Source organism: Dendropsophus ebraccatus, chromosome 2 (assembly GCF_027789765.1).
Source record: "Dendropsophus ebraccatus isolate aDenEbr1 chromosome 2, aDenEbr1.pat, whole genome shotgun sequence".
Classification (NCBI taxonomy): Eukaryota; Metazoa; Chordata; class Amphibia; order Anura; family Hylidae; genus Dendropsophus; species Dendropsophus ebraccatus.
In genome coordinates this window covers 85,876,732-85,903,847 of record NC_091455.1, presented here as the reverse complement: position 1 = coordinate 85,903,847, position 27,116 = coordinate 85,876,732, and the positions used below count along the sequence as shown (strand labels likewise).

General features: G+C 44.3%; 1 protein-coding gene across 1 annotated transcript; it reads left to right on the top strand.

The window, feature by feature from the left end:
* The first annotated feature begins 10,218 nt into the window (after positions 1 to 10,218).
* Positions 10,219 to 21,628, top strand: LOC138783326 (biogenesis of lysosome-related organelles complex 1 subunit 4-like). The gene is made up of 5 exons (XM_069957910.1): positions 10,219 to 10,521; positions 12,841 to 12,912; positions 14,376 to 14,477; positions 14,908 to 15,048; positions 21,349 to 21,628. Exons 1-5 carry the CDS (start codon positions 10,282 to 10,284, stop codon positions 21,436 to 21,438), a joined length of 645 nt encoding a protein of 214 aa, XP_069814011.1. The 5' UTR covers positions 10,219 to 10,281; the 3' UTR covers positions 21,439 to 21,628.
* Positions 21,629 to 27,116: the final 5,488 nt, after the last annotated feature.

The window sequence follows — 27,116 nt, the reverse complement described above, 5'->3', positions numbered from 1 at the left end:
AACAGGTCTATCTGCGGATAGCCCCATAGAAGGCAAATCTGCTGGAATACCTCCTGATTTAACTCCCACTCCCCCTGGTGCAGCTGATGTCGGCTCAGGAAGTCTGCTCTGCAGTTGTCTACGCCCCTGAGATGTAGAGCTGACAGTGAGAGAAGGTGAAGTTCTGCCAGCCTGAATATAAAGTGGGAAATCCTCATTAGTTCCACTGACCTGGTGCCCCCCTGGTGGTTTAGGTAGGCTACTGCTGTTGCATTGTCCGTGAGGATTCTCACATTTCTTCCTTTGATGACTGGAAGTGCTTGCGATAGTGCCAGAAACACTGCCCTTAGTTCTCTCACATTTTGTGACTGTCTGGAGTGCTCCGGGTTCCATACCCCCTGAAGAACCAGTGAGTCTGAGTGAGCCCCCCAACCGTACGGGCTTGCGTCTGTAGTTATCGTTAGTAACTCTTGTACGTCCCAAGGCATACCCTTGTTCAAGTTGCTTCTCTCTGTCCACCAAGATAGCGACCTGAGAGTCTGTGGAGATAAAAGAAACACATCGTCTAGATTGTCAGTCTCTCTACTCCATACCTCTAATATCTGTAATTGTAAGGTCCTTGAATGATACTGGGCCCACTGAACTGCCAAGATGCAGGAGGTAAAAAGTCCCAAAACTGACATTGCTCCTCTAATAGCAACTTCCGGGTGGTCTATTAGTTCCTGGACCTTTCGGATGACCGACAGTATCTTATTTTCAGGCAAAAAGGATCTCTGAGAAACCGAATCTAGGCAGATTCCAAGAAATTTACAATACTGTGATGGGGTCTTATTAGACTTCTCATCATTTACTTCCCATCCTAGCCTAGAGAACACCTCCTCCACTATAGAGATGTTTGCTGTCACTGAGGCCCTGGACTCACCGACCAAAAGAAAATCGTCAAGGTATGGGATAATAATAATATCTCTCTCTCTGACATGGGCCATAACCTCAGCCATAACTTTGGTATTTCCCAGGCGCCTAGGATTTTCACCAAATGGCATGGCCGTGTACTGATAGTGAAACACCGATCCCTCTATATTCACTGCTACTCTCAGGAATTTCTGGTGATCTGGATGAACGGGGATGTGGTAATACGCGTCCCTAAGATCAATTGTGGCCATATAGCAATTCTGGGATAAGTTTAGAATAGCCGTGGAGATGGACTCCATTCTAAATTTTTCGTAGGAGAGAACTTGGTTAAGGGGCTTGAGATTGATAATGGTCCGAAAAGAGCCATTGGGTTTCTTAACCAAGAAGAGGGTCGAATAAAACCCTCTACCTTTCTGGTCTTCCGGAACCGGAACTAAGACACGTTTATCTATTAGGGACCTGACCTCCGTCACCATGGCCGTATGTTTCTCGGGATTAAAGGTAACATTAGTAATAATAAATCTTTCTCCTGGGGAGGACAAAAAAGAAATCTTAAGTCCAGATTTTATTATGTCACACACGAAAGAACTGTTCGAAATCGCAAACCATTCTGAACAAAAAAACTGTAATCGCCCTCCCACAGGAATCTGGCGTCATTGTGACTGTTTTTTAGAGGTATCCCCTCCTGAAAACATAAGACCTCTACCTTTTTTAGGGGGCCTCCACTCCTTTCTTCCTACTTGGGTGCCACCTCTGCCTCTTCTGCCTCTACCTCTAGAAGGCCTGGTTGTTTGTGTAGAGACTAGTGGGAAGCTCTTCTTCCTGTCTGAGGCCTTCTCTAGTACCTTCTCTAAGGCCGAGCCAAATAAGAGATTGCCCTCACAAGGGACCGCACAGAGCTTAGCTCTGGATGTAACATCTCCCTTCCAGTCCCTAAGCCATAGGGTCCTCCTCGCAGAATTGGAAAGGGCTGCCGACCTGGCCGACAATCTTAAAGCGTCCGCAGAGGCCTCCGCCATGAAGGAAACCGAACCCTCTATGATGGGAAATTTGTCCAGTAAATCCTCTGTAGTGGCCCCCGATCTAATCTGCTCCTTTAGTTGTGCCACCCAGATTTCTGTAGCCCTCGCTACCGAGGTAGTAGCTATGAGAGGTTTGAATGTGGCAGTTGTTGCTTCCCAATTTTTCCTTAAGTAGACCTCCGCCCTTTTATCCATAGGGTCCTTCATGGATGCGGAATCCTCAAATGGCAAAGCATCCTTCCTTGTTAATTTTGCCACCGGAGGATCAATTTTAGGTGCAGACTCCCACGTTAATACCTCCTCAGCGTTAAACGGATATTTTCTCTTATACTAAGAAAGGAAAAAAAAAATTTAAGTAAGTACAAGGAACAATATCAGGTATTTCTTGTAAGAAAAAAACCCACAATCTGTGGAACTTACAGCCCGAGGAACAAAGAACTTTCTATCCGGGCGAGCCCATTCGTTTGCAATCAATGTCTTTAAACTCTGATGTATAGGAAAGACCGGGCGCTGTCTGGGGGCCAGACCCTCAAACATGATGTCCTGAATGGACTTAGGCTGTGGATTGTCCTCTATGGCCATGGTCTGCCTGACAGCCTTCACAATATTGTCGACCAGCTCAACTGGCATGAGCTTTTTTGCCGTATCCTCCCCTTGGGATCTTATAGTCTGTAAAAGCTCTCCTGGTTCCTCCAGGCCAGATAGCTGATCATCCCCTTCAGCCTCTTCCTCCTCCTCATCCTCCACCTCCTCATAGGGAATACTCGGAGCCTCTCCACTAGGGCCTGGGATCTCCGGAGGAGGAATCTCCACCAGGGGATCTACTGAGGGGAGAGTAGAAGTGGATGTGGAAGGGAGAGAGGCCTGAAATACACAGAAAAAAATCCACTATAAACGATCCCTCTCTCTCTCTTTTTTTTTTTTTTTAAAATAAGAATTAATACACCTACCCGAATCTGCCTCTTAATTAACCCTTTCATACTTCTCAAGAATGCGGGTCCCTGGTCATCCAGCACTCTATTCATGCAGCCACCACATAAGGTCTTTGTGTAGGAACTACTTAGTCTCTTCTTACATATAGGGCAATCCCTAGGTTTAGCTCTGGCTCTAGCAACCTCCTAGATTAATACACAGAGAGAGAGAGAGAAAAGAACCTATTTAGACTCTAATAAAAAACAAGTTTTCATTGGGGGGAACCCCTCTTACCCACACCATACCGCAATGGTCTCAGGTTGAGGATTATCAGAAGGTTCAGCGCCTTGTGACTCCATGATATTCTTCTTATTGGAATTTTAAGGAGTTGTAAAGAGAGAAAAAACCACCAAACAGTGGCTGAGTACACCTGTACTAGCAGCAAGCTTTCCTGGATGTACACTGCCTCAGAGACAGAATCCAGCTTTTATCTCTGGCACCTGCTGACAGAAGACCGGCTGGCTCCGCCCCCCGCCGCGGCGCTGATGCGGCACACCCTCCCGTGTGTGTGGAAACCCACCCCCGACAGGCCGAAGCCCGGATGCTGCCGGCAAGGCCGCAGGATATCCAACTCACAGGCCCGAGGCGCGTGACGTCATCACGGGGCGCCAGTGTCCTGCGTCGTGACGTAAACGCGCCACGAACGCACGGCGACGGTGGCGCCAGGAACCACCAGGGCGCGCGCGCGCGCGGCTGCGCCCAGCAGCACAACCAGGACCCAACACCCAGAGGAGACAGCGCCGCTCGGGACTGGAGGCGCCGGGGTCACACGGGGACCCCCCCAGGAGGTGCTGGGGCGGAGGACAGACTTGGCCGCGGCTCCTACAGCGGAGACTTAAACAGCCGGGATGACGGCAACATAGGTACGCCGGGTGCCCCAGTCTTAAAAAAAGAACTTCTTTAAAAAGAGAAACCAGCGAGCAGGAGGAAATACTCTCCTGCACGTCCTGCTCCCATGGACAGGAAACAGAAACTGGCGTGAATGGGGCGAGACGCTTCTTTTAAAGGTCCAGTGGTCCTGTTTCCTGTCCAATGGGAGGAGGTGGTCCTCTCCAGGGGTGCCGTCATAGGGCGAGAGGAGAAAGTTATATAGATTTGTTTTAAAATTCTCAAGTCTTCCAGTACTCATCAGCTGCTGTATGCACTACAAAAAGTGGTGTATTCTTCCAGACTGACTCTCTACTGCCACCCTGTTCATGACAGAAACTGTCCAAAGCAGTAGCAACTCCCCATAGAAACCTCTCCTGATTTGTAACGTTCCTGTCATGGACAGAGGTGGCAGCAGAGAGCACTGTGTCAGGCTGGAAATAATATACCACCTCCTGCAGAACATACAGCAGCTAATAAGTAATTAAAGACTTGACATTTTTAACCCGTACACGCCAAGAGCTTTACATGACACATGCTTCACACATTGTTCTCTGCCACAACTTGCAGAGAACTTTATTGGATTAGGTTTGCACGATAAAACCATATTTTCCAAGTTTGTTGGATTAAAAGGCAGGCAAGTCTACCACACTGTTATGGGCTTGATCAGCTGGACCAGTCACAGATCTGCACCATGAAACAAATTGGATAGTTAAAAGGGGTAGTTCACATTTTTTTTTCCTTTTAAATCAACTGGTGCCAGCAAGGGCCAGAGATTTGTAATTTACTTTAATTAAAAATCTCCAGTCTTCCAGTACTTATCAGCCCTTTTATGTCCCACAGGAAGTGGTGTATTCTTTCCAGTCTGACACAGTGCTCTCTGCTGCCACCTCTGTCCATGTCAGGAACTGCCCAGGGCAGTAGGAAATTCCCCTAAGGAAACCTCTCCTGCTCTGGGCAGTTCCCTTAGGGCTCGTTCCCACTGAGGAAAGGTAGCGGAATTCCGCGACGGAATTGTCCGCCGCGGAATGCCGTTAGCCTCCCGCTCATAATGGGAGTCTATGGGAGGCGCGCGCTCCTGCCCTGTCCGCGCTGAAGAATGAACATGTTCATTCTTCAGCGCGGACAGGGCAGGAGCGCGCGCCTCCCATAGACTCCCATTATGAGCGGGAGGCTAACGGCATTCCGCGGCGGACAATTCCGTCGCGGAATTCCGCTACCTTTCCTCAGTGGGAACGAGCCCTTAATCAGTTATATCTGGCATTGTTAGCAGTATTTCTTTGTGTATGGTGGATGATTAGTAAGAAATATAAAAGATTGTCAGCAGAAAAAGACTTCCTGGTCCATCTAGCTTAGTTTTGAGTTGTTCAGGACATGGTGGCTGGAGACTAGCTGCTCTGGTGGCAGCTTTGGAGAGCGGCAGATTTTATGGAGTGGCCACAAACTATACTGTCTGCTATAAACCACTGACTTCATTAACCCTTAGGGGACACAGCCAGTTTTGGCATTTATGACACAGCCAAATTTTTCAAATATGACGTGTCACTTTATGCCTCTGTAACTTTGGAATGCTTTTATCAATCCTTGTGATTCCAAGATTGTTTTTTCATGACATATTCTACTTTATGTTAGTGGTAAATTTGGATAAATACCTTTAGCATTTTTTTGTGAAAAACTCCAAAATGTTGTGAAAAATGTAAAAATTATTGCATTTCTCTAAATTTGAAAGTTTCTGCCAATAAGGAAGATAGTTATACCACATAAATTATTGATTAATTCATATCTATAACATGTCTACTTTATATTGGCAGCATTTGGTGAACTTGCTTTAACTTTTTTGGGGATTTTAGAGACCGTAATTGTTTAGTAGCAACTTTCAAAATTTTTGTGAAAAATTAAACTCAGAATTTTTTAGGGACCAGATCAGTTTTGAAGCATATTCTAGAGGCCTGTTTACTAGAAAACGCCCATAATTCACCCCATTTTGAAATCTTCACCCTTTCAAGTATTCAAATTGACATTCATACAGTTTTTTAACCCTTTACGCATTTCACAGGAATAACTTCAAAGAAAGTGTGGAAAGTAAAAATTTCCACTTTCTTTGCAGAGATCCCAATTCAATCCTATTTTTTTCATACCAAACCAGCTGTAAAAAGTAAAATGTAATAAAACATTTATTCCTCTGAATCTGCAGTTTTTATTAATACCCCATTTGTGGACATAAAAGTACTGCACAAGCGCACAACATGGCTCAGAAGAGAGGGAGCACCCTTTGGATTTTGGAGCGTGGATTTGGCTGGAATAAATGTAGGAGACCATGTTACAGTTACAGAGCCCCCCTAGTACTGAGACAGTGGGAACCCCCCACAAGTGACCCCATTTTGAAAACTACACCCCTTAAGGAACGTAACAAGGGGTACAGTGGGCATTTTGACCCCACAAGTTTTTCAGTTTTTTGCAAAAGGGGCCCATGAACATTAAAAATCACATTTTTCACACTTACACGTTAGTGAAACCCAAAATTTTCCAAATTCCAAAAAGCTTGGAGAAGCAAAAGCCCCCCCAAAATTTGTAAAGCAATTTCTCCTGAGTAAGAAAATACCCAATTTATGAATGTAAAAAATTGTACGGGCGCACAACACTGCTCAGAAGAGAAGGAGCACCTCTGTCTGTGTGTGCACTCCTACTGTAGCAGTAAATGCAACGACGTTTACTGACACCAACGGAGGGTGGTGATTATTAACGGACGCTGAATTACACTAACAGACACTGACACTAACGGACATTGATGCTTACTAACAGACACTGGCGGTTACTAACGGACGCTGACTGATGCTTACTAACAGACACTGACTGGCGCTTACTAATGCACGCTGACTGACACTAACGGATGCTGACTGACGCTTACTAACGGACACTGACTAATGATTACTAACGGACACTGACTAACGATTACTAACGGACACTGACGCTTACTAACGGACACTGACGCTTACTAACGGACACTGACTAACTATTACTAACGGACGCTGGCTGACGCTTACTAACAGACACTGACTGGCGCTTACTAATGCACGCTGACTGACACTAACGGACGCTGACTGACGCTTACTAACGGACACTGACTAACGATTACTAACGGACACTGACTGACGCTTACTAACAGACACTGACTGGCGCTTACTAATGCACGCTGACTGACACTAACTGACGCTTACTAAAGGACACTGACTGACGCTTACTAACGGACACTGACTAACGATTGCTGGCTGACGCTTACTAACAGACACTGACTGACGCTTACTAATGCACACTGACTGACACTAACAGACACTGACTGACGGTTACTAACGGACACTGACTGACGCTTTCTAACTGACGCTGACTAAGATCTCCCTTATCACTGGGAGATCACAGGGGAGGGGGTATTTATTATGTGTGTGTGTGTTTTGTGTATACACTATGTGGATGCAGGCTCTGATCTCCTCACATAGCATTCAGCTAGTGGGGGATCAGACCCTGCATCCAGCCTCTGGTCCTCACTGTCAGACACTGTGATTGACAGCTCTGATCACAGAGCTGTCAATCACAGTACAGAGAAGCAATGTGACCAGCGTCATTGGACAAACGCTGGTCACATGCTTCCCAGGAGGAGGCCGTCCCTGGATCCCTGAGCTCAGGGTGAGTCCCGGGACCAGGGGGCGTGGCTACCGCGGACGGGGGTGCCGATCGCGGGGGGGGGGGGGGGGGGGACGCGGGAATCGCGGGGGCGCCGATCAAGTGTGGGGGGGGGGCTCCGATCGTGGGGGGGGGGGGGCCATCAGAGGCAGGGGAGGAGGAGAGGGAGGGATCTCTGCCCCAGCTTCCCCCGGTCCCGGACCTCAGCAGAGACCGGGACCGGGGGTTACTGATGACTGTGCACCAGCATTAGTGGATCGTTACCGATCCCCTGATGCCGGTGATTGCCTTTCCTGGACCCCTGCTGGGGGTACAGGAACGGCTTCACTAAACTGTCAGCTATCAGCTGACAGTTTAGTTTCAGCTCTCGGTCACTGTTTACATAAACAGTGAGCATCGGGAGCCGGGAAGTTATAGTACGTCCTGGTGCGGAAACTAACCTCCTGCCAGGACGTACTATAACTGCATGGTGCGGCTAGGGGTTAAAGCAATAAAGATTGCCAAATTTTTTACACACTGGTGGATTTGGAAACTTTGAGACTTTTTCTGTCTTGTCCTTACCAAGGATGGAACATAGTGCTTGAACAGGGTAATGTATGGTGGAGCTTGATTGTGTATGCACTTATTAATATAGTAACATAGTTAATACGGTTGAAAGACGACAAGAGTTTAACCTAGAGAAACCCTACTTTGTAGATCCAGAGGAAGGCAAAAACCCCTATGAGGCAAATGACAATTGCCCCATCACAGGGAGAAAATTCCTTCCCGACTCCGATGACAATCAGAATAAATCCCTGATCTAACTCCTTAGGGAGGATGAATGAACACACACTCACCTTTACCGCTACAGTACTGATGCTGGCAATCTCTGGCTGCTTCCTGATAAGAGAGGTGATGTTACGTGCCAGGCCCGATCAGCCATCCAGTAGCCATACCAGGGTCCCACCTCGGCTGCTGACTGGCTGACCAAGCCTGATATGTCATGTCCCAGATCCCTACTCAGACCCAGAAACGGCAGGACTGGAGCTGTGGTATACCGGTATCAGCGCTGGAGCAGGCGATGTGACATAATGTTACTTCTTTCATCCTCACCCCCCTCGCCGTCCTGACTTCCTAGGATTCCATGTTTCTGTACAATTATCATTTACAGGTCAGGGGGTCATTGAGGTCAGTATAGTGTAGCAGACAGATTTAAGGCCACTTCATGGGACATGCCACCCCTAAGGGCTCTATTCCACCGGATGATTATCGTTCAGATTATCGTTAAATCATTTGAATCTTAATGATAATCGTTCATTTGAATAGCCGTTAACGACCGAACGAGAAATCGTTGATCGTTTAATAAGACCTGGACCTATTTTTATCGTTGCTCGTTCGCAAATCGTTCGCATTGAATAAGAAGTCGTTCGCAGTAGTGATGAACGCAATAGCGACGACCGCAAGAATGATCATAAGTAACGATTATCTTTCCATGTAAATGGGCGAACGATTTCAGGTCTTTCGTAATAGCGGTCGTTTGGATCGTTTATCGTTAACGATTATGCAAACGATAATCGTCCGGTGGAATAGGGCCCTAATGGCTCTCAGCGCTCGTTTGCTCCTTGTTCCCCGCTCGCTGCGGCGGCAGGTGTGTGGGAGGGGCGCCGGGGAGCTGCAGGGGGGGGGGGGCTGCCCAGGTGATCGCTGATCATCCGGGCAGCCCATAGGATACAGCAGCGTCTGCTGCCGATGCTCCTATTCAACGGAGCAACGGCAGCAGATCGTTGCTGTATCAGTCGCTTGTTTTTCAACATGTTGAAAAACAAGCGACTGCAACGATGAGCTGACATGAACGATGTCGGCTGATCGTTGCACTCTATTCCATGGGACGATTATCGTCCATAGCGGTCGATGTCGGCCGAATACGGATGATAATCGTTCCGTGGAATAGGGCCTCAAGGCATTCTGCAAATCTGCCGTCTGAGGCAATAAACCAATTTGGCCTAATAGCAGGAACAGCCTGTGCATTGGGCACTAAGGATAAAGGTACATTTCTTACCTTCATGCTGTTTTCATGTACTTTGTAGTCTAATCCATATGCTAATTAGGGGGTGTGGTACTCTGTAGGTGGGACTACCACTCTTGCACTGATCCGCCCCAGGTTGGCAATGGCCACCTGAACCCAAACACTCAGCATTTGACTCCTGGGGTATGGAAATGTTGGATGCCATTCTAGGACTGCCATGAAAACATGGATATGGCCTATGTCTGTATCTATGTTCTCCAGGACTACCTAGGACTGCGGCATCCAACTTATAAAGACACCGGAAGTCAAATGCAGAGTGTTTGAGTTCAGACGAACGTTGCAGAACCCAAACTTTCATTGGGTTTGCTCAACACTAGTTGCGTTCCATTAGCATATACCAGTGGTATACCTCGGTAACACTGTGTGCTGGGCTATTGAGTCCTGTACCTTTCCTGCTGATCACCAGAGATGAGTGGCAGAAGATAATCAGCCATGAAGAGAGTATGACCATGCTATACACCACCGCCTGATGTTATATAGTTGGTCATCTTGCACCACAGAACTCATGGTTACTGAAACTTGTGGCAAAGGTAAGAAAGGACACCTCTGTATGGTGCCAGGATTGCTGGAAGTTTTAAAAGCAGAAATGTTTTTGTAATGCTGCACTAATCATGTAAGATTACACGTGACTACTTCACAGAATGGCCCTCAGTTAATCAATGGTCACATGCTTTGAGCCCTGGGACAAACGCCTTCTGTACAAGATTGAGCTACCTCGGCGCCTGTACGGGATGCGTTCACGGCTGTGTCACGTGCGGCTGACGGCGAGCTTGGTATTCAGGTCGCATGGAGTTGGCGGCTGCTGCGGGGCAGTGGGAGCCGTTAGAGGAGGCAGGGGGTGGTGCTCCCCGCGGGAGTCCCGGGGACAGCGGTCATGTCTCCCAGAGTCAAAGCGTCTGCAGCGGGGCCTCAGTGGGGCTTCTGAACGATGAGGAAGTGGCCGCTGCAGAGTCACGTGACGACGTCCTGAGATCTACTGCAACTCAGCTGTCCACCTACCTCCTGCCCGTACAGCAGAGCTCCGAGGTGAGGGCGTGGCATGGAGGGATCATGTGACTGGACCTGTGCGTCACGTTGTGTTTACCGAGCGCTTGGGTAATAAGGGATGATGGGCGGCTCCTGGGGCTATTCAGCCACTTCTAAAGGCTTTGGCTCCATACTAACCACTCACCCATTTTATGGCACAAATAAATGTAATTTAGTGCTGACCGTATGGGGATGATCAGTCCTGCTAGTCCCTGTCTACTAGCTGCCCCATCACCCCAGGTGCACCCACACTAGGTGGAGGCCCATGGACTGGTCACCATTTGTGATAGCAAGAGGAGCCGCCTGGCTATTATGGGCCAGTTCACTTGGAGCAAAAGCCTCGGAATTCTGCAGCTATTGCTCAGTGTGAACTGGCCCTTAAAGTCTTAGGACTAATACATGGTAGTATGCCCTCTGCTATCTCCGCTCACTCTAGCTGAGTAGGTGGTGACAGAGATCAGTGAACCAGATTTGTTGTGCTTTGTAGGAAGTAAAACTTACCTGCGCTGGTATCCCTCAGGTTGCTGCCTCTGCGCAGAGGGAGGATACCACTGGGAAAACGTGCATAGAGCTGTGGCTGTAACCATATTTTCAGGTGGCCCCGGGCGGTATCCTCCCTCTGCACAGAGCCAGCAACCTGAGGGATACCAGCGCAGGTAAGTTTTACTTCCTACAAAGCACAACAAATCTGGTTCGCTGATCTCCATCAGCGCTCACTGTGCAGTGGCTGCCGCACACAGCTTCTCCAGGGTATTGAATAAATAAAAGTGCATACAGTACAGGGGGGGAACAGAGCCCTGCTTTTTTTATATAAAAACTATACATTTATTATAAAGAAGTTACATTACAAAGTAATATAACTTGTTTAAAGCCAAATATTAGTGAAAAAGTCTCTAGGGTACCCCTTTAGAAGACAGCTTGCTCAGCCTGGAGAAAGGGTGTGTTCACACTTCGGAATCTGCGTAGAGAACTTCCTGCGGACTCCTCCACTTGCCCCCACACGCTCCCACTTGAATGTCCACCCATCCCATAGACTCCATTCTATGCTCAGACGGATTCTGCCATCCGCTCAAAAAATTGACATGTCAATTCTTTGGACAGAATGGAATCTATGGGGTGGGCGGAGATTCAAGCAGGGGTGAGCGGCAGAATCCACGGAACATTCCCTGCGGATTCTGTTGTGTGAATGAACCCAAAGAGAGAGAAAACACATAAGGTAGTTTGCAGAATTGTTTGGTGAATTATATAGGTTGCATACAAATATAGAGAGAAAAAGGCTCAAATAGCAAACTGTAGAGGCTATGAAGGAGAAACAAAGCAAAATAGCTTTTCAAAGGATACACTTAAAAGTCAGCTGCAACTCATGTTCCAAGCTGCTGACACTGTTAGATAGCTGTTAGGTCAATGAGGTACATTGTAGTCGAAAACTGCTTTATTCTCCAGTACACAGTATCAAAGAGGATTTCCATTAGCTGGATAGCTGCAAGCTAAAAGGCCTCCTTGCTCCCCTTCCTATTCCTGACCCTGCTTGAGGCTCCTCTCACAATTGACGGTTAGGCTGCATTCACACGTTCCATGTTCCGGAATTCCTGTAACGGACTTCTACCCCGCCCAGGCAGCATCTGTAATTAGATGCTGGGAGCAGAAGAAGTGTAGAGATATGCACCGTGCTGTAATGACAGCGCGGCGCATATCTGTACAGTTCCCTCCGCTCCCAGCATCTTATCACCGATATTGCCCGGGCGGGGGAAGTCCGTTTCATGCATTCTATGTTCGTGTTCCGTGCAGCACACGGAACGTGTGAATGCAGCCTTAATCAAGCAGGTTCAGGCATTGGAGGCGGGGCTAGGAGGCATTCCAGCTTGCTGCACTTCAGGCACTTAGAATATCCTCTCTGACACTTTGGACAGGAGAATAAAAGCAATTTTTTGTGTTTTGGAAGCTTAGACACATATATACCTATAAATGGTACCATGTGTCTTGACCTAACAGCATCAGCAGTTTTGAATATGAATTGCACCTGACAGATTCATGTTAAAGGGGTTTTTCATGCTTACAAAACCGGCTTTTTACGTGAAAAAACATTACTCTTGGTTAGGTGGGATTTTGCAGCTTGGTTTCCTTGAAGTAAATGGGGCTGAATGGCAATACCATACACAACCTGAAGCAGTGCTGTTTTTGCAAAAAAGGAGCTGTGCTTTGTCAAATTCTGGATAATCCCTTTAAGTAAAATGGATAGATGAAGACAAAAATGGCATGTGAAGCCCTCATAATGTGGTCGGCTGACCATACTATCTAACCATACTGTGTTTTTTTCAGATTGAGAATTTGGATAAGAGTTTGGAAGATTTACTTGTACGAGTTGATGAGTTTGTTGGGATGCTGGATATGGTAAGTCTCGAACATACTTGAGGTTTAAACTGTTTGTATAGTATCTTACACACCTCACTTATGTATTTAATACATTGCCTTGGAGATTTTCCACCCTGCTTTGTCCATTTATATTAAAGTAAAAAATGCCTTAAAGGGGGTATTCAAATTAAGGCTTTTCTACACTGATTGTTATCCTGTCCACTGTTGCTGTATCTAATAGTCATCCCTGACCTTGGTTGCTATACTTAATGTTTCTTGTCCACGCTGATAGTCTTTTCTATCCTCCATTACTGTACCTATAGTCGCTTCTGTTACTGTACCCAATAGTTATCCCTGTCCCCTGTTGCTGTACTTGATCATTGCTCCTGGTAGTGTATCTGATTGTTGCCACTGTATGTGTATATGATCTTTGCTCCTGGCAGTGTATATGAACTGCCCTCCTGTTAGTGTATAGGATCTTGGTTTCTGTTAGTGTATCTGATTATTGCCTCTGTTAGTGTACATGATTTTTGCTCCTGTTAGTGTATATGATCTTTCCTCATGTTAGTGTAAATGAGTTGCCCTGCTGTTAGTGTATATGATCTTCGTTCCTGCTAGTGTATCTGATTTTTGCCTGTGTTAGTGTACATGATCTTTGCTCCTGTTAGTGTATATGATCTTTGTTCCTGTTAGTGTACCTGATTGTCGCTCCTGTTAGTGTACATGATTTGCCCTCCTGTTAATGTATATGTCTATATATCTTCTTTCTTGTCAATGTATGAATTATTGCTCCTGTTAGTGTACCCAATTGTCAAAGCTGTTCGTGTATATGATCGTTGCTTCTGTTGTACCTCATAATCGTTGCTGTTACTGTATGTAAAATTTAAAAAAAATAGTTGTTAAAGTAAGCCCTATAGCATCCATAAAAAGTAAAAAGACCGTTACCAAATAATGGTGACAGAGTAGACATTGTAAATGTGAACGATCATCTAATTTGTTTTGGATTACTTTCTTTGTTACATGCAAGAGATGAGCATTACTCAGGCATGCTCAAGTCTGATAGTTCAGCATTTAAATAGCAGTGGCTGAAGAAGTTGGATGCAGCCCTACAGAGTCCTGGAAACCATGGATACAGCCTAATGTATCCATGTTTTCCAGATCTCCCTAGAGCTGCATCCACCTTTTTCAACCACTGCTATTTAAATGCCAAACGATCAGCTTCAAGCATGCTCGAGTCATGCTCATTTTGGTATCAATCAAAATTTACTACTAACTTGAAGTACATTTTGTCACAAGAAAACAATCTCAGACTAACTTGGATAAGTTTAAGTTTCACAAAAGTTATTATCCCAGAAAATGAGACAGGTCAGATTTTAAAAATACAGCCCGATCATTAATGCCAAAAGTGGCTGCCGAGTTAATGGGTTAATAGCAACTTAGGCCATTTGAGTGCCACTTAATTTTTTGATGTAATACTAACATAGTTTTTTTTTTCTCACCAGATTAGAAATGATACTTCTCAAGTAGTTAATGAAAAAGTGCCTCAGATATACATGAAAGCTGCAGAAATGAGAAAACTGTACCAGAAAATTGACTTGCTTGAGGTATGGACTGGATGTTACCATAAAATTTGGTGTTGTGACATATGAGGGAAAAATCTAGACATATATAGGTAGTTTCTTGTGTTTACCTGACGTGAAAAGTTTATTTTTAAGTGACAAGTATAGCCTGCAGTACTTTTTTTATTGTAGAAATATTGTAATGCTTAGATGGATCTAGGACATGTGACTATGTAACCTTGCTGTTACAATGTGAGTAGGCGTAACAAACTAAATTCAGAAAGATACTCAATCAGAAAAATGGTCTTTTGACTTTTCCTGGTATTGGCTAGTAGGACACCTACTGATCAGACATTGAGGCCGTTTCCATGTTATAAATTGTAAATCTATTTTTTTTTTATGTGCAGACATTGTTTCTATGGAAGCAACGCCTGGCATCTCACAAAAAATATTGTGCTATTTTGTTTCTTAACAGGCCTTTGTGAAGCGGATTGGAAGTAATGTTGCACAGATGGAAGAGCAGGTCACACAAGCTGAAACCAACCTTGGGACATTTCCTAATCCACTCAAGAAAATCTTCCAGAATATCAGTTCTTCACCTCTGTTTTCTCCTTCTGTGAGTATCTGAACAAATGTTAGATCTTATGAATTACCATAACCCATTAACCCCTTCCCGTCAGCAATCTGTATATATACATTCCTACTGCACATACCCTGTGCAGTAGGAATATATAAATACATTCCTGATTGAGGGGCTTACTGATGTGTGTGTGGGATTGCTGCAGTGAGAGCAGTCCCACACACATCAGTGTGTCCGGGGCCAGAGGTAATGAGAGGCAGCTGCGTCTCATTAACCTCTTAAACGCTGCGACCTATAGCGATCGCGGCGTTGAAGTTACTCAGTGACATAACAAGCTTCTGTCACTGAGTGATCAGGACCCAATCGCATGTATCGGTGGACGAGGGTAAGCCTCTTACCTGTCTGGTCTCAGACAGGCTCTATGCATAGATCACCGATAACACTGATCTATGCTATGGCATAGCATAGATCAGTATATGCAATCTAATGATTGCATCTTTTACAGTGAAAAAAAGTGTAAAAAAGAAGTGCAATAAAATAAAGTTTTTAAAAGTATTAAAAACCCCTTATAAACCCCCTTCCAATAAAAGTTGAATATACCCCCTTGCCCATTAAATATAAATAAACAATAAATAAATAAACCTATTACAAATCGTAGCGTGCAGAATTGTCCGATCTATTAAAATATAACATTATTGTTCCCACACGGTGAAAGGCGTAATTGAAAGGGAAAAAAAAACACACCAGGATTGCAGATTTTATTAAATTATATATCAGAAAAAAAAATAAATAAAGTGATCAAAATTTTTTTGTTACACCAATATGATATTAATAAAAACGAGAGATCATGGTGCAAAAAATTACACCCCAACCAGCTCTTAGAAGGCAAGGAGGAACATTGCATTAATTTGACCCGGACTTTTGTGCATCCAAGGGCTCTGTCTTGAAGGGGTTAAGAACTGAGCCAATTTTAATTTTTTTGCGCTTTCGTTTTCTTCTCCTTGTGTTTAAAAGGCCATAACGCTTGAATTTTTTCAACCTCAGACCCACATGAGCCCATATTTTTTGCACTACTCACTAATTGTACTTTGCAATGTCAGACAATTTTTGCATAAAATATTTAGCCAAAACGTGGTGAAATTGAAAATAAAACACATTTTTTTAAACTCCTAGACGACCTAGGACATACCGGTACGTCCTGGAAGTCTGTCCCCAGACGACCCTGGACATACCGGTACATCCTGAGCTATGAAGCGCGCTCTGGAGCGGAGCGCGCTTCATAGCAGGTGGGGGCCGGCTGCAGTCAGCAGCCGGCACCTCACCGTTAATGACACGCTGCAGCGTGACATTAACACAGCCGCGGCGTTTAAGTGTAAGTGACAGGGGGAGTTCCCTGTCACTTACCGATGTGACTGCGGGGGTCCCGATCGTTAAAACGGACCGCCGGAGGTCTCTCACCTGCCTCCGTGCGGTCCGATCGGCGCTCTGGTCACTGAGCCTGCACAGGCAGGCTCAATGAGCAGAGCGCTGACAACACTGATCAATGCTATGCCTATGGCATAGCAATGATCAGTGTACAAAATGAAACTGATGTATGTACAAGTCCCCCAAAGGGACTTAAAATGTATAAAAAAAAAAGTTAAAATCACTAACACACTGCCCCAAAACCCCTCCCCCAATAAAAGTCTAAATCACCACCATTTCCCATTATATAAATAAAACATATAAAATATAATATACCATAGCGTGCATAATTGTTTGATCTATTAAAATATAACAAGCGTCATTGCGAACGGTGAACGGTGTACACGAAAAGAGGAAAAAAAGTGCGCGGATTACCGATTTTATGTTACATTATATATAAAAAAATAATAATAAAAAGTGATCAAAACATCCGATCTTCACAAATATGGTATTATTAAAAAGTAGAGATCATGGCGGAAAAAATGACATCCCATACAGCCCCGTAGGTGAAAAAATAAAACTGTTATAAGCGTCACAATAGGCCCATTTTATTTATAATTAATTGCCAAAAAAAAGGATTTCATTAAAAAAATATATATAACATTAGAGAATCTGTGTAACCTGCATATGGTTGTGTTCTGCCTGACCTATAGAATAATGGCATCATGTCTCTTTTACCATATGTTGCATTACGTAGACACAGGAACCCCCCAAACGTTACCATATTGCATTCTTTTTTACGATTTCACCAATTTATATCTTCATCTATATCATAAAAATCAAAGTCTGTCTGTCTGTCCTTCTGTCTGTCCTCTATAGACTTCCAAACGCCTGAACCGTTTGACCCCAAATTTGGCACACAGATACATTGGGTGCCCGGGAAGGTTATTGCGAAGGTCCCGTCCCCGCCAGATGTACAGGAGGGAAGGGGGAGGGGAAAGAGCGCCCCATAGAGATGAATGGGAAAATCTCCTCACTGCAAACACAGGTGATATAATTAGCTGCAGCAGACACGGCAGTTGGAGCCTTAGCAACCAATAGGATTACTGCTTTCATTTTCACAGGGAGCAATGGTTGCTAGGGAAGCTGCCTCACAACATCCACAGTAATAACTGGTAGACCCCCTACTCCATCCATACAGTACATGTATATACAGGGCCCCCTACTCCATCCATACAGTACATGTATATACAGGACCCCCTACTCCATCCATACAGTACATGTATATACAGGGCCCCCTACTCCATCCATACAGTACATGTATATACAGGGCCCCCTACTCCATCCATACAGTACATGTATATACAGGGCCCCCTACTCCATCCATACAGTACATGTATATACAGGGCCCCCTACTCCATCCATACAGTACATGTATATACAGGGCCCCCTACTCCATCTATACAGTACATGTATATACAGGACCCCCTACTCCATCTATACAGTACATGTATATACAGGACCCCTACTCCATCTATACAGTACATGTATATACAGGACCCCCTACTCTATCTATACAGTACATGTATATACAGGACCCCCTACTCCATCTATACAGTACATGTATATACAGGACCCCCTACTCCATCTATACAGGACATGTATATACAGAACCCCCTACTCCATCTATACAGTACATGTATATACAGGACCCCCTACTCCATCTATACAGTACATGTATATACAGGACCCCCTACTCCATCTATACAGTGTATGTATATACAGGACCCCCTACTCCATCTATACAGGACATATATATATATACAGGGCCCCCTACTCCAACTATAGAGTACATGTATATACAGGACCCCCTACTCCATCTATACAGAACATGTATATACAGGGCCCCCTACTCCATCCATACAGTACATGTATATACAGGGCACTACAGGTATACCAAACTGTGACTGGGTAACACTGCCACACCAGACCTGACCAATACCGCCATACTGTGCTGGATAACACTGCCACACCAGACCTGAACAATACCACCATACTGTGCTGGATAACACTGTCATACCAGACCTGACCAATACCGCCATACTGTGACTGGATAACACTGTCATATCAGACCTGACCAATACCGCCAAACTGTGACTGGATAACACCGCCATACCAGACCTGACCAATACTGCCATACTGTGAATGGATAACACCGCCACACCAGACCTGACCAATACCGCTATACTGTGCTGGATAATACTGTCATACCAGACCTGACCAATACCGCCATACTGTGCTGGATAACACTGTCATACCAGACCTGACCAATACCACCATACTGTGACTGGATAACACCGCTATGCCAGACCTGACCAATACCACCATACCGTGACTGGATAACACCGCCACACTAGACCTGACCAATACCGCCATACTGTGACTGGATAACACCGCCATACCAGACATGACCAATACCGACACACTGTGACTGAATAACACTGCCATACGGGTAAATACAACCCTGCAGGTATACAGGACACTACAGGTATACAGGACACCAAAACTATACACTACAGGTGCACGGGACCTCCACAAAACTATATACTACAGGTATAAAGGACCCCAAAATTATACACTGCAGGTATACAGGACCTCCACCAACTATATACTTCAGGTATACAGGACCTCCACCAACTATATACTACAGGTATACAGGACCCCAAACTATACACTACAGGTATACAGGACCCCAAAACTATACACTACAGGTATACAGGACCTACACCAACTCTATAATACAGGTATACAGCACCTTCACCAACTCTATAGTACAAGTATACAGGACCCCGAATATACTACAGGTATACAGGAACTCCACCAGCTATATACTACAGGTATATAGGACCCCAAACTATACACTACAGGTATACAGGACCTTCACCAACTCTATACTATAGTTATACAGGACCCTGAAACTATTCACTACAGGTATATAGACCCCCGAACTATATACTACAGGTATACAAGACCTCCACCAATTATACACTACAGGTAACCAGGACCCTCAAACTATAAACTACAGGTATACAAGACCTCCACCAACTATACATTACAGGTATACAGCACCAACTATATACTACAGGTATACAGGACCCCCGAACTATACAGTACAGGTATACAGGACCTTCACCAACTGTACACTGCAGGTATACAGGACCTCCCTCAACTATACACTACAGGTATACAGCCCCCCCAACTACATACTGCAGGTATACAGGACCCCCCCAACTATACACTATAGGTATACAGCCCCCCCAACTACACACTGCAGGTATACAGGACCCCCCCCAACTATACACTAAAGGTATACAGCCCCCCCAACTATGCACTACAGATATGCGAGACCCCTAAAAACTATACATTGTGAGTATACAGAACCCCTTCAACTATGCACTACAGGTATACACTAATTCCACTGATTAACTCAGATGAAACAATACCTTTAGCTTGGCCTCCTGGGCACCTTAGAACAAATCTAATTAACACACTGACACTTTATACCCGGGCAGCGCCGGGTACATTTTCTAGTAAATAATATATTTGGGATTCCCTCATACATGTTATGGTAGAATGAAAGACGCCATTACAAAGTACAATTATTCCTGTAACAAATAAGCCATTACATGGCCTTGTAGATAGAAGCGGAGGAGGAAAAAACCCCTTCTAGAGCTCTTAGAAGGGGAGGAGGAAAAAACGAAAGCGCAAAGATCAAAATTTGCGCGGTCCACAGGGTCATTTTGGGCCTGGTCCTCAAAGGGTTAAATGGGGGGGGGTTTATGTTAACGCCGTTCACCTTATGGTAAAACTGACAGTTTTATCTATGTTCCTCTAGTCGGTACAATAGCAATGATATGGAACTTGTAAAACTTTTATTTTATTTGGCAGCTTTTAAAAAATTAAAACCTTTTAAAAAAACTAAATGTTCATTCCATGCCCTATTACCATCCTTATAACATTTTTTTGGTCTATGGGGCTGTGCGGAGTATAATTTTTTGCACCATGATTTGTACTTTCTACCTTGCTTGTGTATATGCACTTTTTATTAAAATTTTTCTAGCTTTGATGTGACTAAGGCTAAATTCACACGGGCGTCTCGCACAAGAAATCCGCAGCTAATCCGCAATACACATACTATTCTTATTATTATTAATATGTGTATTGCGGATTAGCTGCGGATTTCTTATGCGAGACGCCCGTGTGAATTTACCCTTAAAATAACCATTTTTTGATCATGTGATAATTTACTAGTTTGGGTGTTTACTGTCAGTTTTGACAGCTGCATTTAAAGTGACACTGTCACCCCCTTTTTGCATTTTATATCATACGTCATGGTGCTTGTTCAAGTAAAAAGTGATTTTATCATCATCTGTGGATTGTGCTACTTGGGACGGGTCTTTTTGGCCACAGCGCCACTTAGCCCCACCCACATCACCAACATATCCCCGACCCCTCTGACATCATTGCCGCATAGGCCCTGCCCCTCTGCGGTCATTGGTATGGGCCTACCTAGTGAGGGTGGGGCCTAAACCTTTAGGCCGGCCCTTCCAATGGCAGCTGATGATGTCACATAGGGTTGTGGCTATGTCAGTGATGTGGGTGGGGCTAAGTGGCACTGGGCCCGCAAAGCCCTGCCCAGATAGCACAATTCGAAGATGATAAAAGATGACTTTTTACTGGAGCAAGCACCATGACGTATGATATAAAATAGGGTAGGAAAACTGCTAAATTTACCCTTTACACTTGTGTAGAGAAGTGACAGTGTCACTTTAAGTAGCGGGCACAGCGATTTTTTTTCAACATCTTCTATAAGTATAGGTCTGACATGTATATATGTTATATACATTATGTTTTCTTTTACTGTCAATACAGAAAGCAGCATCTCCTCAGAGAACTCAGCCAGCAAGATATGAGCCTCCCACAGTGTTCAGAACTGAAGACTACTTCCCAAACAGCAGCTAAGCAGCAGAAGACTGGAACTGTGCTAGCTCATTATCAGGGCACTGCCATAGACAATACAGCATTGCACTTTTTACATCAGACTGATCACTGTTACACACTAGTCTTCCAGATAGAAGTTCTTGAAAAAGAAACCTTAATTTTGTATATACTGTAATATCAGAGTCTTCCAATAAAAATCAGTATTAGTATTGGTCTTTGTTCTTGTAGGTTATTCTAATGTAATTTTTTGTGTAAAAATTGGGTTGTTACTGTATTTTTTACTGGACACTTAACTTTTTTCCAAAGTAGTAGTAGTAGCAGCAAACCATTGTCACACATAAAATGTTTCACCCAGCTCCCCCCTCCGGCTGCCCATTAGGTGAGCTGGGCATATGCCAGGCACGTTGTGCAAAAGTCAGGCGCAAGTTTCACTGAGTCATTATTACACATTCCTTTGAAACTGGATTGACTCTGTGGTGCATGGTTCTACAAACTGCAGCCCTCCAGCTGTTGCAAAACCACAATTCCCATCATGCCTAAACCACCCCAGATTACCCGTAACCACCTCAGATTGCCCGTAACCATCCCAGATTGCCCGTAACTACCCCAGACTGCCGGTAACCACCCAGATTGCCCGTAACCACCCAGATTGCCCGTAACCCCACCCCAGATTGCCTGTAACCCCCCCATATTGCCTGTAACCACTCCAGATTACCTGTAACTACCCCAGACTGCCCGTAATCCCCCCAGATTGCCCGGAACCCCCAAGATGGCCCGTAACCACTCCAGATTGCCCGTAACCACCGCAGATAACCCGTAACCACCGCAGATAACCCGTAACCACCCCAGACAGCTCTTAACCACCACAGACAGCCCGTAACCACCACAGATTGCCTGTAACCACCCCAGATTGCCTCAGACTGCCCGTAGCTACCCCAAATTGTTTGTAGCCACCCCAGATTGCTCGCAACCACCCCAGATTGCCCATCACCTCCCCAGATTGCCCGCCACCACCCCAGATAGCCAGTAAACACCCCCAGATTGCCCGTAACCATCCCAGATTGCCTATAACCACCCCAGATTGGCACAGACTGCTTATAACCACCCCAGATTGGCCATAACCACACCAGATTGCCTGTCGCCACCTCAGATACCCAGTAAACACCCCGAGATTGTCCATTACCACCCCAGATAGCCAGTAAACACCCACATATTACCTGTAGCTAAAATAACACTCCTTCTCTTCTGAGCCCGGCTGTGTGCCCATACAGTAGTTTATTCCCACATATGGGGTACCATTGTACTCAGGGGAACCTCTGTTACAAATGTTGGGGTGCTTTTTCTCCCCTGTTCCTAGTGAAATTGAGAAATTTCAAACTAAACAAACGTTATTGGTAAAATTTTTATTCATTTTTACGGTCTACTTTTGAATACTTTCCTCCAATACCTGTGGGGTCAAAATGCTCACCACACCCCATGATGAATTCTTTGAGGGGTGCACTTTCCTAAATGGGGTGACTTTTGGGGGGTTCTATTCTGCAGACACTATAGGGGCACTGCAAACGCACCTGTCGCTGAGAAACTTCTTCAGAAAAATCATGCAGTGAAAATGCTAATCGGCACCCCCTTCCGAGGCCTGCTGTGTGCCCATACAGTGGTTTACGCCCACATATGGGGTACCATTGTACTCAGGAGAACCTGCGTTAAAATATTGGGGTTCTTTTTCTCCCCTGTTCCTCGTGAAATTGAGAAATTTCAAACTAAAACATATTATTGGAAAAATTCTATTTTTTTTTTCATTTTTACTGTCTTCTTTTGATTACTTTCCTCTAATACCTGTTGGGCCAAAATGGTCACCACACCCCAAGATGTATTCTTTGAGGGGTGTACTTTCCAAAATAGGGTGACTTTTGGGGGGAATCTATTTTGCTGGCACTATAGGGGCTCTGCAAACGCACCTGGCGCTCAGAAACTTCTTCAGCAACTGGAAATGCTAATAGGCGCTTCTTCCCTTCGGAGCCCTGCTATTTGCCCATAAAGTGGTTTATGCCCACATATGAGGTACCGTTGTACTCAGGAGAACCTGCGTTACAAAATTTGAGGTGCATTTTCTCTCATGTTTATTATGAAAATGAGATACTTTAATCTTAACAAATATATTATTGGAAATTTTCTATTTTCCATTTTTTTCCGGCCTAATTGTGAATACTTTCCTCCAGCCCCTGTATACCCCTAGATTAATTCTTTAAGGTGTCTAGTTTCCAAAATGGGGTCACTTATGGGGGTCCCAGTAAACAAGCCTCCTAAATCAACTTAAAAAAAGAATGAAAATGTGATAATTTGCTGATACATTTCTAAGCCCCGTAACACCCTAAAAAAGTGAAATATGTTTACGAAATAAAATCAGAATAAAGAGGACATATTGATAATGTGACTTACTAATTTGTCATGTGACTTTCTTTTTTTAGAAGCAAAGAATTTCAAAGTTTGTAAAGTGCAAATTTTTCAAATTCTTCACAATATTTTGAGGTTTTTCACAAAAAAAACCCCACACAAGACAGTGACCAAATTTTGCCACTAACATAAAGTACCATATGTAACGAAAAAACGAAAAAACAATCTCAGAATCGCTAGCATACGTTAAAGCATCACTAATCTATAAGCACATAAAGTGAGACAGGTCAGATTTTGAAAAATGAGCCTGGTCATTAACCCCTAGACGACCCTGGACGTAGGGTTAAGTCATGGAAGTCTGTCCCCAGACGACCCATGACGTAACCTTACGTCCTGGGTGTTTTTCCCGCTATGAAGCGCGCTCCGGAGCGGAGCGCGCTTCATAGCAGGTGGGGGCCGGCTGCAATCAGCAGCCGGGACCTCACCGGTAATGACACGCTGCAGCGATCGCGCTGCCGCGTGTCATTAACCCCTTAAACGCCGCGATCGTTTAAGTGGCGTTTAAGTGTAAGTGACAAGGGGAGTCCCCTGTCACTTACCGATCGGGACCCCCGCAGTGTGACTGCGGGGGTCCCGATCGTTGAAACGGACTGCCAGAGGTCTCTTACCTGCCTCCGTGCGGTCCGATCGGCGATCTGCTGCACTAAGCCTGCACAGGCAGGCTCAATGAGCAGATCGCCGATAACACTGATCAATGCTATGCCTATGGCATAGCATTCATCAGTGTAGAAATCAAAGTAATGTATGTAGAAGTCCCCCAAAGGGACTTCAAAAGTGTAAAAAAAAAAAAAAAAAAAAAAAAAAGTTCAAAACACTAACACACAACCCCAAAACCCCTCCCCCAATAAAAGTCAAAATGACCCCCCTTTCCCATTATATAAATAAAACATATAAAAATGAATAAATAGATAAACATATAATATACCGTAGCGTGCGTAATTGTCCGATCTATTAAAATATAACAAGCGTCATTGCGACCAGTAAACAGCGTACACGAAAAGAGGGGAAAAAGTGCGCAGATTACCGATTTTATGTTACATTATATATTTAAAAAAATCAATAAAAAGTGATCAAAACGTCCGATCTTCACAAATATGGTATTAATAAAAACTAGAGATCATGGCGGAAAAAATGACACCCCATACAGCCCCGTAGGTGAAAAAATAAAACCGTTATAAGCGTCACAATAGGCCCATTTTATTAATATTTAATTGCCAAAAAAAAGGATTTCATAAAAAAAAATATATATAACATTAGAGAATCTGTGTAACCGGCATATGGTTGTGTTCAGACTGACCTATAGAATAATAGTGTCATGTCGCTGTTACCATATAGTGCATTACGTAGACACAGGAACCCCCCAAACGTTACCATATTGCATTCTTTCTTACGATTTCACCTATTTATATCTTCATAAATAATATATTTGGAATTCCATCATACATGTTATGGTAAAATGAATGACGCCATTACAAAGTACAACTATTCCTGTAAAAAACAAGCACTTACATGGCTTGTAGATAGAAAACTGACAGTGCTAGAGCTCTTAGAAGGGGAGGAGGGAAAAACGAAAGCACTAAGATCAAAATTTGCGCGGTCCACTGAGTCATTTTGGGCCTGGTCCTCAAAGGGTTAAGGCCCAAATAGGCTTGGTCCCTACGGGGTTAATAACCTAAAATATGAATACAACTAAATTAGTGAAGGAAAACATAAAAAATCATAAAAAATAAGGCCTAGATTTTTCAAACTGTGTCCATGTCCTGCAACATGCCACCCTTGTGCATTGCCCTGCTGCTATGGAAGGATGAACTTTGCCACATTGCTTTAAGGGAATCTGTTAGCTGTAATTCATGTTTAAAACTGCTGACACTGTTAGATGGCTTTTAGATTAAGGAGACACACGGTATATCTGTCTGTGCTTCCAGAATGTAGAAAATGGCTTTATTCTGTGGTGTATTTACACACAGAGATTTATCTGACAGATTTTTGAAGCCAAAGCCAGCCATAGATTTAAAAAGGAGAAATCTCAGTATTTCCTTTATGAGCTGTTCTCTGTTTATAGTCTGTTCCTGGCTTTGGCTTTGAAAATCTGTCAGATAAATCTCTCTGGGTAAACGCACTGTCAAAGAGACTTTTCAAAGCTCTTAAAAAGCTGCCAGCTGCTCTCTACTCTGTTTGATTGACACCTGGAAGCTGAGTCCCAAGCAGGCTCACTGGATCTTTCCATTATTAGGCTTTAACATGAACTGATTTGCAGCCGATTTCACACTGCAAATTTTGCAGCAAAATGGGCTATAGCTCTGCATTCTGGCAGTGGATTTTTATTCTGCCTATAAAATGTAGCCACTGCCTACTTAACCCATCACCTTCCAGCTTTTAACAAGCAGATACATTACCTCAAGTACGAAAAAGGTTTCAGCTCACCCTTGTTCAGCAATGCTTTCCTTTGTGTAGTTTAACTGTTTGGAGCGTGTGGAACAATAGAGTGGGCCGTACTCTGTATCCAATTACAATCAAAAATTGGGAATCCACAGCTCCATAAAAATTATAGACTTTATTGTAGGTACATTAAAAGCTTCACACAGTTAAAGCACTTTTTTAACTGTGAAGCTTTTAATGTACCTACAATAAAGTCTATAATTTTTATGGAGCTGTGGATTCCCAATTTTTGATTGTAATTAGATACATTACCTGTCCATGCTCCCGCCTGCTTCTCCAGCTCCTTACTCTCTGACGTCTTGTTCAACCAAGCAGTGAGTGCAGCAGGACAGCGCACTGATTGGCTGAGCAGGGCGTCAGTGACCCGGAGAAGCAGGTGGGAGCGTGGGCATGTAATGTATATGCTTGTTAAAGCCTGGCAGCTGATGGGTTAAGTAGGCGGAGTCTAACAGTAGAGAGTATCGCAGCAGATTTTGTACGTGTGAAACTAGCCTAATGCAGATTTACACTAAAACAAATTAAGAAAACTTGTTCACTTGATTTTATGCTACACTCGGCTGACACATCTGATTTCCATGCAGGGAACCTCTAATTGTTAAAGAATAAGTCCCTTATAAAATGGTCAACGTTCATCCTCCCAATACATGCATTGGGAGGCATTCCGATAATTGCAGTGGGTCTAATGCAGAGGAAAATTCCTGAGTATTTAAAGGGGTTATGCAGTCTTAGAAAAACATGGCCACTTTCTTCTAGAAAAAACAACTCTGGTTTCTCTCCTCGCCCTATGTCGGCACCCCTGGAAAGGT